The 14,276-nt window shown below is 38.5% G+C and overlaps 1 protein-coding gene across 2 annotated transcripts in view; it reads left to right on the top strand.

Annotated features, from left to right (window-relative positions):
• Positions 1–14,276, top strand: part of COPS4 (COP9 signalosome subunit 4) — a 42,144-nt gene that overhangs the window by 23,994 nt on the left and 3,874 nt on the right. The window contains exons 7-10 of one of the 2 annotated variants that reach the window (XM_033409974.2): positions 5,426–5,596; positions 10,449–10,564; positions 12,740–12,824; positions 13,137–13,165. In XM_033409974.2, the coding sequence (XP_033265865.1) occupies positions 5,426–5,596; positions 10,449–10,564; positions 12,740–12,824; positions 13,137–13,147 (383 nt within the window). In that variant the 3' untranslated portion in view covers positions 13,148–13,165. The remainder of the gene's footprint in view (positions 1–5,425; positions 5,597–10,448; positions 10,565–12,739; positions 12,825–13,136; positions 13,166–14,276) is intronic. The other variant, XM_004282163.4, reaches the window with a different exon arrangement.

Genomic DNA, 14,276 nt, shown 5'->3' with positions numbered 1-14,276 from the left:
ATTCCCTTGTGTGTTATTTGTTGTTTTTCCCTTGCTGCTTTTAATATGTTTTCTTTGTATTTAATTTTTGACAGTTTGATTAATATGTGTCTTGGCGTATTTCTCCTTGGATTTATCCTGTATGGGACTCTCTGTGCTTCCTGGACTTGATTAACTATTTCCTTTCCCATATTAGGGAAGTTTTCAACTATAATCTCTTCAAATATTTTCTCAGTCCCTTTCTTTTTCTCTTCTTCTTCTGGAACCCCTATAATTCGAATGTTGGTGTGTTTAATGTTGTCCCAGAGGTCTCTGAGACTGTCCTCAGTTCTTTTCATTCTTTTTTCTTTATTCTGCTCTGCAGTAGTTATTTCCACTATTTTATCTTCCAGGTCACTTATCTGTTCTTCTGCCTCAGTTATTCTGCTATTGATCCCATCTAGAGTACTTTTAATTTCATTTATTGTGTTGTTCATCGTTGCCTGTTTCATCTTTAGTTCTTCTAGGTCCTTGTTAACTGATTCTTGCATTTTGTCCATTCTATTGTCCATTCTATCTCCAAGATTTCGGATCAACCTTACTATCATTATTCTGAATTCTTTTTCAGGTAGACTGCCTATTTCCTCTTCATTTGTTAGGTCTGGTGGGTTTTTATCTTGCTCCTTCATCTGCTGTGTGTTTTTCTGTCTTTTCATTTTGCTTATCTTACTGTGTTTGTGGTCTCCTTTTTTGCAGGCTGAAGGTTCGTAGTTCCTGTTGTTTTTTGTGTCTGTCCCCAGTGGCTAAGGTTGGTTCAGTGGGTTGTGTCGGCTTCCTGGTGGAGGGTACTAGTGCCTGTGTTCTGGTGGATGAGGCTGGATCTTGTCTTTCTGGTGGGCAGGTCCACGTCTGGTGGTGTGTTTTGGGGTGTCTGTAGACTTATTATGATTTTGGGCAGCCTCTCTGCTAATGGGTGGCGTTGTGTTCCTGTCTTGCTAGTTGTTTGGCATAGGATGTCCAGCACTGTAGCTTGCTGGTCGTTGAGTGAAGCTGGGTGCTGGCGTTGAGATGGAGATCTCTCGGAGATTTTTGCTGTTTGATATTATGTGCAGCTGGGAGGCCTCTTGTGGACCAGTGTCCTGAAGTTGGCTCTCCCACCTCAGAGGCACAGCACTGACTCCTGGCTGCAGCACCAAGAGCCTTTCATCCACAGGGCTCCTTAATTTGGGATGATTCGTTGACTATTCAGGTATTCCACAGATGCAGGGTATATCAAGTTGATTGTGGAGCTTTAATCCGCTGCTTCTGAGGCTGCTGGGAGAGATTTCCCTTTCTCTTCTTTGTTCTCACAGCTCCCAGGGGCTCAGCTTTGGATTTGGCCCCGCCTGTGCGTGTAGGTCGCGGGAGGGCGTCTGTTCTTTGCTCAGACAGGACGGGGTTAAAGGAGCCGCTGATTCGGAGGCTCTGGCTCACTCAGGCCGGGGGGTAGGGAGGGTCACGGAGTGTGGGGTGGGCCTGCAGCGGCAGAGGCCGGCGTGACGTTGCAGCCTGAGGCGCGCCATGCGATCTCCCGGGCGAGTTGTCCCTGGATCCCGGGACCCTGGCAGTGGCGGGTTGCACAGGCTCCCCGGAAGGGCGTGTGGCTAGTGACCTGTGTTCGCACACAGGCCTCCTGGTGGCGGCAGCAGCGGCCTTAGCGTCTCATGTCTGTCTCTGGGCTCCGCACTTTTAGCCGCGGCTCGCGCCCGTCCCTGGAGCTCTCTCAAGCAGCGTTCTTAATCCCCTCTCCTCGTGTACCAGGAAACAAAGAGGGACGTAAAAGTCTCTTGCCTCTTCGGCAGGTCCAGACTTTTCCCCGGACTCTCTCCCGGCTAGCCGCGGTGCACTAACGCCCTGCAGGCTGTGTTCACGCCGCCAACCTCAGTCCTCTCCCGGCGCTCCGACAAAAGCCGGAGCCTCAGCTCCCAGTCCCGCCCGCCCCGGCGGGCGAGCAGACAAGCCTCTCGGCTGGTGAGTGCCGGTCGGCCCGATCCTCTGCGCTGGAATCTGTCCGCTTTGCCCTCCGCACCCCTGTTGCTGTGCTCTCCTCCGCGGCTCCCAAGCTCCCCCACTCCGCCTCCCGAAGTCTCCACCCGCGAAGGGGCTTCCTAGTGTGTGGACACTTTTCCTCCTTCACAGCTCTCTCCCGCTGGTGCAGGACCCGTCCCTATCCTTTTGTCTCTGTTTAGTTTTTTCTTTTGCCCTAACCAGGTACGTGGGGGGTTCCTTGCCTTTTGGGAGGTCTGAGGTCTTCTGCCAGCGTTCAGTAGGTGCTCCGTAGGAGTTGTTCCACGCGTAGATGTATTTCTGGTGTATCTGTGGGGAGGAAGGTGATCTCCGCGTCTTACTCTTCCGCCATCTTCCCGGTGATGTATCATTTTAAAGTAAGTTGTAGGCCATCATGACACTGCCTCTTTATACATTATGTATCTCTGTAGAACAGGAACATTTTTCTACATAACTGCAATACCATCATCATCCCTAAAAAAATTAACAGTGATTCCACTGTAGAATTTAGCAGCTGGTCCATGTTATCACTGCCCCAGTTAGCTCAAGAATATCTTTTATACCTGTCTTTTTCCCCTTGAACAAGGAGCAACTTCATGTGTGGCATTTGGTGATTATGGCTCTTTAGTCTTTAGACTCTTTTAGTCTAGAGTAGTTTCCTTATTTTTCCTGCCAACTTTATTGTGATATAGTTGACATACAACACTGTATAGTTGCCTCACTTAAAAAAAGAAAAAATACTGACTTTGAAGTTGTTAGGTAAAATGTCCTTCATCCTAGATTTTTTGATACATATATATTGTTTTTTTATTCCTTAATCCCCTATATTTCCTGTAAAATGGAAGTTAGCCAGAGGTGAGATTAGATTCAGGTTATTTTTTTTTAGCAAGAATACCTTATAATGATGCTGTGTACTTGCTGTTGAATCACGTCAGAGAGCACACACTGTCAGGTTGGTCCCACTGTTAGTGATGCTGAGTTTGTTCATTTGATTAAGGTAGAAATTCCATTGTAAAGGTACATTGTCCTCTGTGTATTTTGTAAATAATTCATGGGGTGCTGCTTTGACACTACAAAAATCCTGTTCCCCAAATTCCTTTCACATATTCCTTTCCATAATTTAATATCTATTAATAATCTTTGCCTGGATCACTCATTATATGTGTAATATAAAATAAAAATGAAAAATGTTGATTTACTAATTCTTTTCTTCTGTATTTATTAGATAGTATTCTTCAGGAGCTTTCCTTTTTTCTCCTTTTTTTTTTTTCCCAAATATCACTGTGGAATTTTTTTAGCTTATTTTTCTGCATGTATAATATACACACAGAAAACTGTACATATCAGAAGTGTACAATTTGATGAATTGTCACAAATGAATACCATCACGTAATCAACATCCAGAACAAGAAACAAAATATTACCAGCACCCTGAAATATTCTGTCCTGCTTTCTCCTAACCACTGGCCCCAACCCCTATCCCCCAAGAGCAATTGTTATTTTGCCCGCTTCTTGTATTTATATAAATGAAATCATATAGTATATATACTCTTGTCTTGCCTCTTTTGCTCAGCTTTATGAAATTTATCCACATTGTTACATTCAGTTTCTTCATTTTCATTGTTATGTGGTATCCCATTATGTGAATATACCACAATTTGTTTATCCTATTGCCTTCTTATTAGCTATTAGTAGTAGTACTGCTGTGAACATTCTTGTATATTTGACTCTGTTTTTTATTTATTCAGTGTGTCACAATAAATTATAGTTGTTATTCTTTTTGATGGTCAACTTGTCCCAAATATGACCAAATTATGTCTTTTTGACACAGCCCCATTAGTCTTTGAGTACTTGCCTGAAATGTATCAATAGCATAAAAAGATGCTTCAGGCTCCTTTTGTATTTTCCCTGTTTCAGACATGAAATCAGCTATTTTTTGAGGATCTGTAGTTCCTTTTAATGAGGATAGTGAGATCAGGTTACTAGATATGCTCATTGATGCTGGGTATCGTTGTCATTAGGCTCTTTCAGTATATAGAGCTAAAAATAAATTTAAAAAGAAAAAGTTTGTTCATATTATTTCCATTAGTTCAGTTTTTAATGTCATCAGTTGTCATGTATTTTTTCACCATTTAAAGGTCCTTGAAGGTATAAATTGAAACTATGAAAATCAAGTTTCCCATCTGAGAAATGTTTGTTCATCTTTTATAAATTTTTTATTATTAGGGGAAGAATGCATGTTCATTGTAGAAGTACAGATAAGCAAGAAGAAGAAAATAACAACTATAACTGGAACCACATGTAACATTTTGGCATATAGTTGGCTCTCCATATCCAGGGGTTCCTCATCCGCAGATTCAACCAACTGTGGATTGAAAATATTTTGGGAAAAAAAATTCTAGGAAGTTCCAAAAGGAAAACTTGAATTTGCCATGTGCCAGCAACGATTTACATAGCATTTACATAGATAGATCATCTCTAGGTATTATACATAATCTAGAGATGATCTAAAGTATAGGGGAGGATGTCTGAAGGTAATGCAAAAACAATATCACTTTACATAAGTGACTTTTGCACCTGCAGATTTTGGTATTTATTGGGGGGGTGGTCTTGGAACCAATCCCCATTGGATACTGAGGGAATGATTGTATATCATAGTCTTCACAAATGAATATACAGTTAATCCTCATTATTCACAGATTCCACATTTGTGACTTTGCCTGCTTCCTAAAATTTATCACCCCCAAATCAGTACTCAAAGTATGATGCTTTCACAGTCATTTGCAGACATGTGCAGAGTAGCAAAAAATTTGAGTCTCCCTGTTTATGTTTCTAGCTGGGATCGAACAAGGCAATGCTCTACCTTGTTTCAGCTCTCATACTATAAACAAGTGTCCTTTTTGTGGTCTATTTAATACCACATTCTCCACATTTTCATGCATTTTGTTGGTGGTTTTGCTGTCTAAAATGGCCCCTAGCATAGTGCTGAAGTACTATCTTGTGTACTTATGTGTGGGAAGTCTGTGATGTGCCTTTTGGAGAAACGATGTGTGTTAAGTTAGGTAAGCTTAATTCAGGCATGAGTTATAGTGTAAACCATGAATTCAATGTTACTGAATCAACAATACATATTGAATGTGGTGCCTTTAAACAGAAATACACAAAACAAGGTTACATATTGACCAGCTGAAAAAAATGTTGTGACCAGAGGCTCATGGAACCTAACCCCATATATCCCCTAGGAGCAGGAGTTGAGTATTCACTAATACAGTGTTGGCAGCAAATTTATAGAACATAACTACCAGAAATAACGAGAATCAGCCTGCATATTTTAGTAGGCAAAAATGGGGTCATAAAAAAGATTGCTTTTCATTGAAAAAACAGATTGTGAGAATATGTGATGCTCATTTGTTCCCCTTAGGACAGCAGCGTTCTCGGATGCTTGCTACTCTTTTTAAGGATGAAAGGTGCCAGCAACTTGCTGCTTATGGAATCCTCGAGAAAATGTACCTAGATAGGATCATCAGAGGAAATCAACTTCAAGAATTTGCTGCCATGCTGATGCCTCACCAGAAAGCAACTACAGCTGATGGTAATGATTACTTCTTATAAGTATAAGTAAATTACTTCTTATAAGTATGTGGTAATGATTACTTCTTATAAGTATGTGGTAGTAATAAGAAGTAAATAATTACTTCTTATAAGTATGTGGTAGTAAATGATTACTTCTTATAAGTATGTGGTAGTAAATATTGAGGTCACACTAGTAGAACATATGTTAAATTTGAAGCATCTTGATATCTTTCTGTAATATTTTTATGTAACACTTGATAAAAGAAGTATTGACTGAAGATGAATATTATACACAGATATGAGTTTGAAGTATAAGAGTAGCTCTATTGGAAAGCATTTCATGGAATAAAGCATTTTTTGGAAACTCTAAGAGCAGAAGAATTATAGGCTAGGCTTATAGCGCCTGGTTTTTTAAAGACTCAAACCATTTGATAAGTACCTTAATTAATCTTAAACATCAATTTGTAACAGAGCATAATTATCCAGTCCTATTTTAGAGCAAAATTTGGCACAATAGCTTGCCCAAGGTTACTGAGGGGAAAGTGTTTCCAATAAGAATAGAACTTGGTGTCATGTTTCCTAGGTATTTGCTTAAGTCAGACTGCCTTTGCTGGGAAAGAATTTTGTAATAGATGCTTGTTCATAACATCAATTATTTTATGTATGTTTATCTACAGAGGTTTTAAAGTAGCTTATAACAGTAACACACATGATAATAAAAATATAGATGTAGGCCACCAGAAACATGGAAAAGGTCAAGACAAACGTGCAGAGCTGTCAGACTCATTGCCTTGGATTCACTGTCATCCCATATTGAAGAGAATCTAGCTGTAAAGAATTATTTATGTAAGATTTGGCTGAAAGGTATATACCTCACCAGTCTTACTGCCCTGAGTTACAGATTATTGAAGCAATTATATTGACCTATAGAATTTCTTTTATTTAATTGTACTTTAAGAAACAAATCAATTGATTATTATCTTTCTGTCTAAAGGAGATATTTATTCTATAGGATATTCTTTATGCAGATCCTCAGAAAAATTCCTTTTCAGTCTTAGGATTAGTTGTGATTCTCCGGAGCAATTGATTTTTATCTTATTTAAACACTGTGAGTTGATAAACTGGTTGGTTTTCTTAATTTTTTAAAAAAAAGTATTTATTTATTTTTATTTTCTGCTGCATTGTGTCTTCGTTGCTGTGCTTGGGCTTTCTCTAGTTGCAGTGACCGGGGCCTACTCTTTGTTGCGGTTTGTGAGCTCATTGCGGTGGCTTCTCTTGTTGCGGAGCATGGGCTCTAGGCACACGGGCTTCAGTAGTTGTGGCATGTGGGCTCAGTAGTTGTGGCCTGTGGGCTCTAGAGTGCAGGCTCAGTAGTTGTGGCTCACAGGCTCTAGAGCACAGGCTCAGTAGTTGTGGCGCACGGGCTTAGTTGCTCCATGGCATGTGGGATCTTCCCGGACCAGGGCTCCAACCGTGTCCCCTGCATTGGCAGGCGGATTCTTAACCACTGTGCCGCCAGGGAAGTCCCAGCTTTCTTAATTTGATGGGCTGCTAGAAAGTTTAAAAAATTAAACTTGTAGCCCACCTGTAATGTGTGTGTTTTGATTGTTGTTATTCTTTTTCTTTTTAACTTTAAGATTTTCTTGTCTTCTGTGTATTCTGAGCAGCTTTAAATAAATTCTTTTGCAAGAAGATATCTGACAAACAAAAGCTAGATAAATAAGAAAGAGTTTCTAGAATTGATGTAGTTGAGCTTCACATTTGACTTTGAGCATTCTGGCCATGAAAAAAAAAAAGATAACATCAGATAATTCTTTTCTCAAATGAGGGCTATTCACTAGGATCTCAGAGAATGCAAATGATTTTCAAATTTCTCATAGGAGACTATGTATCAATATATAGGACAGGCATTTTGTCTTCTTCCTCTTCCATTTTAGACTTTATTGCCTTCCTTATTTATCTTTCTTGGACATCTTTGTTTATTGTCATTACAACCCTAAGGCTAGCAACCTTGAGACATAGTTTTGTTGTTGTTATTACAATTCAGTGGTTTCAGTATATTCTCAGAGTTTTACAATGTAACTACTAGTCTACTTTCTGCTCTAGAGATTTGCCTGTTCTGAACATTTCATATAAATGGAATCATACAATATATGATCTTTTGTGACTGGCTTCTTTCACTTAACGTGATGTTTTCAAGGTTCATCCATGTTGTAGTGTGCATCAGTACTTCATTCACTTTTATTGCCAAATAACATTCTGTTAACCACATTTTATTTCTTCATCAGTTAGTGGACATTTAGGTTATTTTCACTATTTGGCTATTAATAATACTGCTGTGAACATTTATGTAAAAGTTTTTGTGTGGACATAAGCTTTTAATTCTCTTGGATGTATATCTAGGAGTGGAAGTACTGGGTCATATGGTAACTCTATATTTAGTCTTTCGAGGAGCTGCCAGACTGTTTTCCAAAGTGGCTGCACCATTTTACATTCCTGCCAGCTGTGTGTGAGGGTTCCGTTTTCTCCATATTTTCTCCCACACTTGTTATATTATCTGTCTTTTTGATTTAGTCATCCTAGTGGGTATGAAATGTGGTATCTTATTGTGGTTTTGATTTGTATTTCCCTGGGGGCTAATGGTGTTAAGCACCTTTTCATATGCTTATTGACCACTTTTAAATTGGGTTATTTATGCTTTTATTATTGAATTGTAAGAATTCTTTATACATTCTAGATCTTATTATCAGATAAATGATTGGCAAATATTTTCTCCCATTCTGTGTGTTGTTTCTTCACTTTGTTGATGGTATCTTTTGAAACACAAAAGTTATTAATTTTGATGAAGTCCAATTTATGTTTTTTCTTTTGTGGCTTGTGCTTACAGTGTTGTATCTAAGAAACCATTGCCTAATCCAAGGTTATGAAAAGTTGTTCTATTTTCTTCTGTAAATTTTTTTTTTTTTTTTTTTTTTTTTTTTTGGTACGCGGGACTCTCACTGTTGTGGCCTCTTCCGTTGCGGAGCACAGGCTCCGGACGCGCAGGCTCAGCGGCCATGACTCACGGGCCCAGCCGCTCCGCGGCATGTAGGATCTTCCCGGACCGGGGCACAAACCCGCGTCCCCTGCATCAGCAGGCGGACTCTCAACCACTGCGCCACCAGGGAAGCCCCTCTTCTGTAAATTTTATAATTGTAGCTCTTACATTTAGGTCTTTGATTCATTTTGAGTTAATTTTTGTATATGGTGTAAAGTAGGGGTCCAACTTTATTATTTTGCATGTGAATATTCAGTTGTCCCAGCGCCATTTGTTGGAAAGACTCTTATTTCCCCACTGAATTGCCTTGGCATCTTTGTTGACAATCAGTTGACTGTAAATGTGAGTTTATTTCTGGACTCTAAATTCTGTTCCATTATTCTGTATGCCTGTCCTCATGCCAGTACCACACTGTCTTGGTTGCTGTATCTTTGTAGTAAGTTTTTTTTTTTTTAATTTTTAAGTTTTGGCTGCGTTGGGTCTCCGTTGCTGCACGCGGGCTTTCTCTTGTTGCAGCGAGCAGGGGCTACTCTTCATTGTGGCGCGCAGGCTTCTCATTGCGGTGGCTTCTCTTGTTGCAGAGCATGGGCTCTAGGTGCACAGGCTTCAGTAGTTGCAGCACGCGGGCTTCAGTAATTGTGGCATGTGGGCTCAGTAGTTGTGGCTTGCAGGCTCTAGAGCGCAGGCTAAGTAGTTGTGGCACACAGGCTTAGTTGCTCTGCGGCAGGTGGGATCTTCCTGGCCCAGGGATCGAACCCACGTCCTCTGCTTTGGCAGGCAGATTCTTAACCACTGTGCCACCAGAGAAGTCCCTTGTAGTAAGTTTTGAAATCAGAAAATTTGAGTCTTCCCACTTTGTTCTTTTTGAAAATTGTTTTGGCTTCTGTGGGTCCTTTGAATTTCCATATAGATTTTAAGATCAGCTTGTCAGTTTCTGCAAAGAAGCCAGTTGGGATTGCACTGAATTTGTAGATCAATTTGGAGAGTACTGCCATCTTAGCAATATTAAGTCTTCCATATTTTCCTGTTTATTTAGGTCTTTATATTGGAAAGTTGCTAAAAAAGTAGATCTTAAAAGTTGTCACAAGAAAAAAAATTGTAACTGTGTGAGGTGATGATGTTAATTAACTAAACTTATAGTGGTAATCAATTCACAATATATACATATATCAACTCACTATGTTGTACACCTTAAATAAATACAATGTTATATGTCAATTATATTTCAATAAAACTGGAAAGGAAAAAAAAAGAAGTGAGTGAGCCACACCTTCAGGATGGGGCCTGAGGTCCATTACTTTGTCATGCCCTGTATTATCTTACTTAAGGGAGGATCCTATGCCTGATATCTCATGAAGGGATCCTGCCTTCCAAACATTTCTCACGTTTGCCTCAGAGTAAAGTGCTTGTGAAGTGCCCAGGGGAATAGAGATATTTCCATTGAGCAGTATTTTTTGACTTATCAGGCTTACAAACAGCATGATTGTTTGCATGATTGTTTTGCTGCTGCTTGCTAATAAAAGTATGTGCTTATAGCAAGAAAAGAAAAGTTAGTGAAGTTGGTAGCTAGTCCGAGGAAGCAAAACCCCAAACCCAGAGGATTAAATCTGTTCAGCTAGTTAATAAATACTTGCCAATCATTTTCTAAATGTTATTTGTATTTAACTGCATGTTATTCAAAATGTATTAAGGGATTTTGGTTACTTTTAAATTTTTGATAAGAATAAAGGCAATGATTATGAGTTAGTACATGCCTAGAAAATTTTTAACAAGATGCATCTTTTAAGAGTGTAAAACTAGTTTCAAAGTTATAACATTCTTATTTATATTTAAGGTTCTAGCATCTTGGACAGAGCTGTTATTGAACACAATTTATTGTCTGCAAGCAAATTATATAATAATATTACCTTTGAGGAACTTGGAGCCCTTTTAGAGATTCCTGCAGCTAAGGTATTTTCTTATTTCCAATACATAAAAGGAAGTTAAGAGACTAAATTATTGACATAAAGAGAAAATAAAATATATACAGTTGGACCTCCATATCTGCGGATACAAAATTTGTGGATATTTTGGAGGGCCAACTGTATTCATTGTACTACTACATTTTATATAAGGGTCTTGAGCATCCATGGATTTTGGTATTCATGGGGGCTACTGGAACCAATCCCCCATGGATACCAAGAGACGACTGTAATTGATAAATATTGGCAGTTGCAACAAAAATATACATTAAAAGCCTAAGGTAAATGGAAATAAATTATTTGAATGTCAAAATAGTACTGTAATGGAATTTTCTTTGATTTGGTTTTTTTTTTAAGTTGTATTTTATGGTAAAGTGACCTAGAATGGAAATCTTAAAGGGGTTCCAGGTTATGATACCCATTTTATAAGAATATCTTTGTTTAGTATCTGTTTAAATCCACTTCATAGTGGTTTCTGATTTTTAACTAACATTTGATCTATGCCTTAATTCTTTTTTCTGCCCTAGATTGACTCAAAGTTTAAAAAGTTCATCTCTTTGAGAGAATGACTATGGTAGTACTCTGGGCTATTCTATTGTAACTTCTGTGCTTGATTTAACTTAAGAAGTTGACTGAGTTATTAGGGAGTTAATTTTATTCTTAGTCATGGTAACGTTTGGTTGGCTATGTATAAATTCCCAAAAAGTACCGGTCGTATGTAGAGGGTATTTCACGTAACATCTATAAAACATTCTCTTAATTTTAAGTAACAGTAAAAGCAAGCAATCAACCTTACTTTTACCTAACTTGTACAACTTTTTTTTTTTAACATCTTTATTGGAGTATAATTGCTTTATATTGTTGTGTTAGATTCTGCTGTATAACAAAGTGAATCAGCTATATGTATACATATATCCCCATATCTCCTCCCTCTTGCGTCTCCCTCCCACCCTCCCTATCCCACCCCTCTAGGTGGTCACAAAGCACCGAGCTGAACTCCCTGTGCTATGCGGCTTCTTCCCGCTAGCTATCTATTTTACATTTGGTAGTGTATGTATGTACATGCCACTCTTTCACTTTGTCCCAGCTTACCCTTCCCCCTCCCTGTGTCCTCAAGTCCATTCTCTACGTCTGCGTCATTATTCCTGTCCTGCCCCTAGGTTCTTCAGAACAATTTTTTTTTAGATTCCATATATGTGTGTTAGCATACGGTATTTGTTTTTCTCTTTCTGACTTACTTCACTCTGTATGACAGACTCCAAGTCCATCCACCTCACTACAAAACTTGTAGAGCTTAGAGTCATGTAGTTATGGTCACATCCCCTTTTATCTGTTACTGAAATTTAAATTTAGTATTTTCTAATACAATTCCTTTACGTGTACACATTCAACACACAGTAAAGGACGTGGAACAATTTCGGAACCAAGGCTTCAGTTACCATTAAAAGGTGCTTTCTTCTTAGGCTTTGACGTATTGATCCCTTGCTGAGACTAAGGGAAGTGAATATATTTTTAACAATAAATGCTAGTCACAGTCTGTTCAAGAGTGATTTAGGGTTGATTGTGAAGATGGTCAGAGTTACTAAAATGACTGTCACAACCCAGTTTACTAAACAGACAGTAAACATGAAGTATTTCTTTAGGAATTAGGTAGAGGACCTTTTGCTCCCCTTTAATTGTCTTTTAAATCCTTTTGTTTCCCGTTTAAATTTGAACATTATTCCTCCTTTCAATATTTTCTTCAAAAATATTACTGTCTTAGAGAGTTTTGGGGGTGATAAATACTGTGAAAATTGAAATGAAATAAAATAAGAAAAGCTAGGGATTTTTTTGAGATGTGGATCCCAGTGAGAGGAAAAATTGTTAGTTTGATTTTGAGCAGAGAGAAAAGTTGGTTAGAAGGCTAGATTCTTGCTTAAAATCTTACAACAAGAAAAACAGATCCCAATTAACTTAAAATAATGGATTGTACCCAGAAAGAATTGGGGGGATATAACAGGCAGATTTACAGGATTTATTCTTGTAATGATTGGCAGATGAACACATACGTAAAGTTTAGTGACGGGTAGCTAAACCAAGAGCTTTCAGTTCTCTTGGTGAGAATATGTGAATAACTAGAAATGATAATTAAAGTGTCTAAGAATTTATTGTTTTTTTTAAACAGGCAGAAAAGATAGCATCGCAAATGATAACAGAAGGACGTATGAATGGATTTATTGATCAGATTGATGGAATAGTTCATTTTGAAAGTAAGAAGTTTTGCTTGTTTATATCATAATGAAATGGCAGTGAAGTGTTGTATATTTGTGATTAAAACATGTTGAGCAATTTCCTTTGACCCAGAATCTTACTACTGGAATGAGCTTATTTCCCAAAGAAATAATTTAAAATAATTTTTATGAACTTATATTCATGAATCTAATTAATGCAGCATTTTCTATGCCGTGGAAAAATTTGAAATTGGAATTGTTATGTTAGTTCACTCATTTACTCACCAAACATTTATTGACCACATACCGTGTATTGGGCATGTAGAAATGACAGTTGCATTTCCTGTTCAGCAGCTCACTAAACTGATGAAGACAGACAGGTAAGTAGATCTCTTGTCTTTCTCATTGTCTAATACCTCCTCAGCCCTTCTTCCCACCTCATTTATGCCCTGGACCTTACCCAGAACCATTCCACTTGTACAGTTTTAATTTGAAGTATCCCACTCTGACCATGACCTTTTCCCAGCCTTTCTAGTGGTCTTTCTCAGGTACTTCTACCTCACCTCTTCCTTGACTGCATTGGAGCCTCTGGTCTATTTGCTTTCACTTTCTTTCAGTCAGCTCAGCCCTTTTTTAACCTTTACTGTTCTTCCTATCCAGCTTAGATTTCATGATTCATCGTGAATCATGAAATCAGGATTTCAATCATTTTCATGATTCAGTTACTTCTTTTACAGATGCCCCAGAACACTTGCCTGCGAACTTTTTGTTCCTGCTGTCCAGCAAAACTTCACCTTGAATGAACCCATTCTCCATCTTTTCCATGCCTGTACTTAAGTAACTAACTAACGTTGCTGGAGAAGAGTCAGAGCACCAGACAGATTGATACCACTGCAAAATTCAAGGTCCTGAATTCTCGACGCTGCCTGGGATTCTTGATACTTTTCTCTAGTCCACTTTTTCCCTACTCTGCAATGACTATTTCAAATTTCATTTTCCTAAACCTCTGACTTTTCTCCTCCTTCACTCTCTGTTCAATATAGATCTAATTCTGTCTTTTTCTTCTTCCGTGTTTTATGGGAGATGGTTTCTATCTCTCTCTCCAGTTCTTCCTCTTGTACTTTGGATCCCTTCTCTGAACTCTGCCACTCCCTGCTCCAAAAGAAATCTTTTTTAGGAACCTGAGCTTAGCAATTATTTTGTCTATTTTCATCCTTTTCTTCTCTGTTGGCTTCTTTTTATCAATATTTAAACATGGTCAGGTCTCTTCCATTTTAACAAAAATCCTTTTATCTTTCAGGCTTCATCCTGACTTTTCCACATATTGAATAGGGTTGATCACTCACTCCTTTTTGAGTGCCCCCGCCCCTTCTTGACTTCTGTCATCTCCTTCACCCTGTTCTCCTGTTTTTCCTCCTATTTCTCCAGGTATTCTTCCCAGTTGTCTTTGTAGATTCTATAGTGCTTTAAATTTAAATATTGGGGTTGCTT

Source organism: Orcinus orca, chromosome 4 (genome assembly GCF_937001465.1).
Source record: "Orcinus orca chromosome 4, mOrcOrc1.1, whole genome shotgun sequence".
In the NCBI taxonomy this organism is placed as follows: Eukaryota; Metazoa; Chordata; class Mammalia; order Artiodactyla; family Delphinidae; genus Orcinus; species Orcinus orca.
The sequence above is the reverse complement of the archived record's forward strand: the minus strand, read 5'-3'. Positions and strand labels throughout refer to the sequence as shown.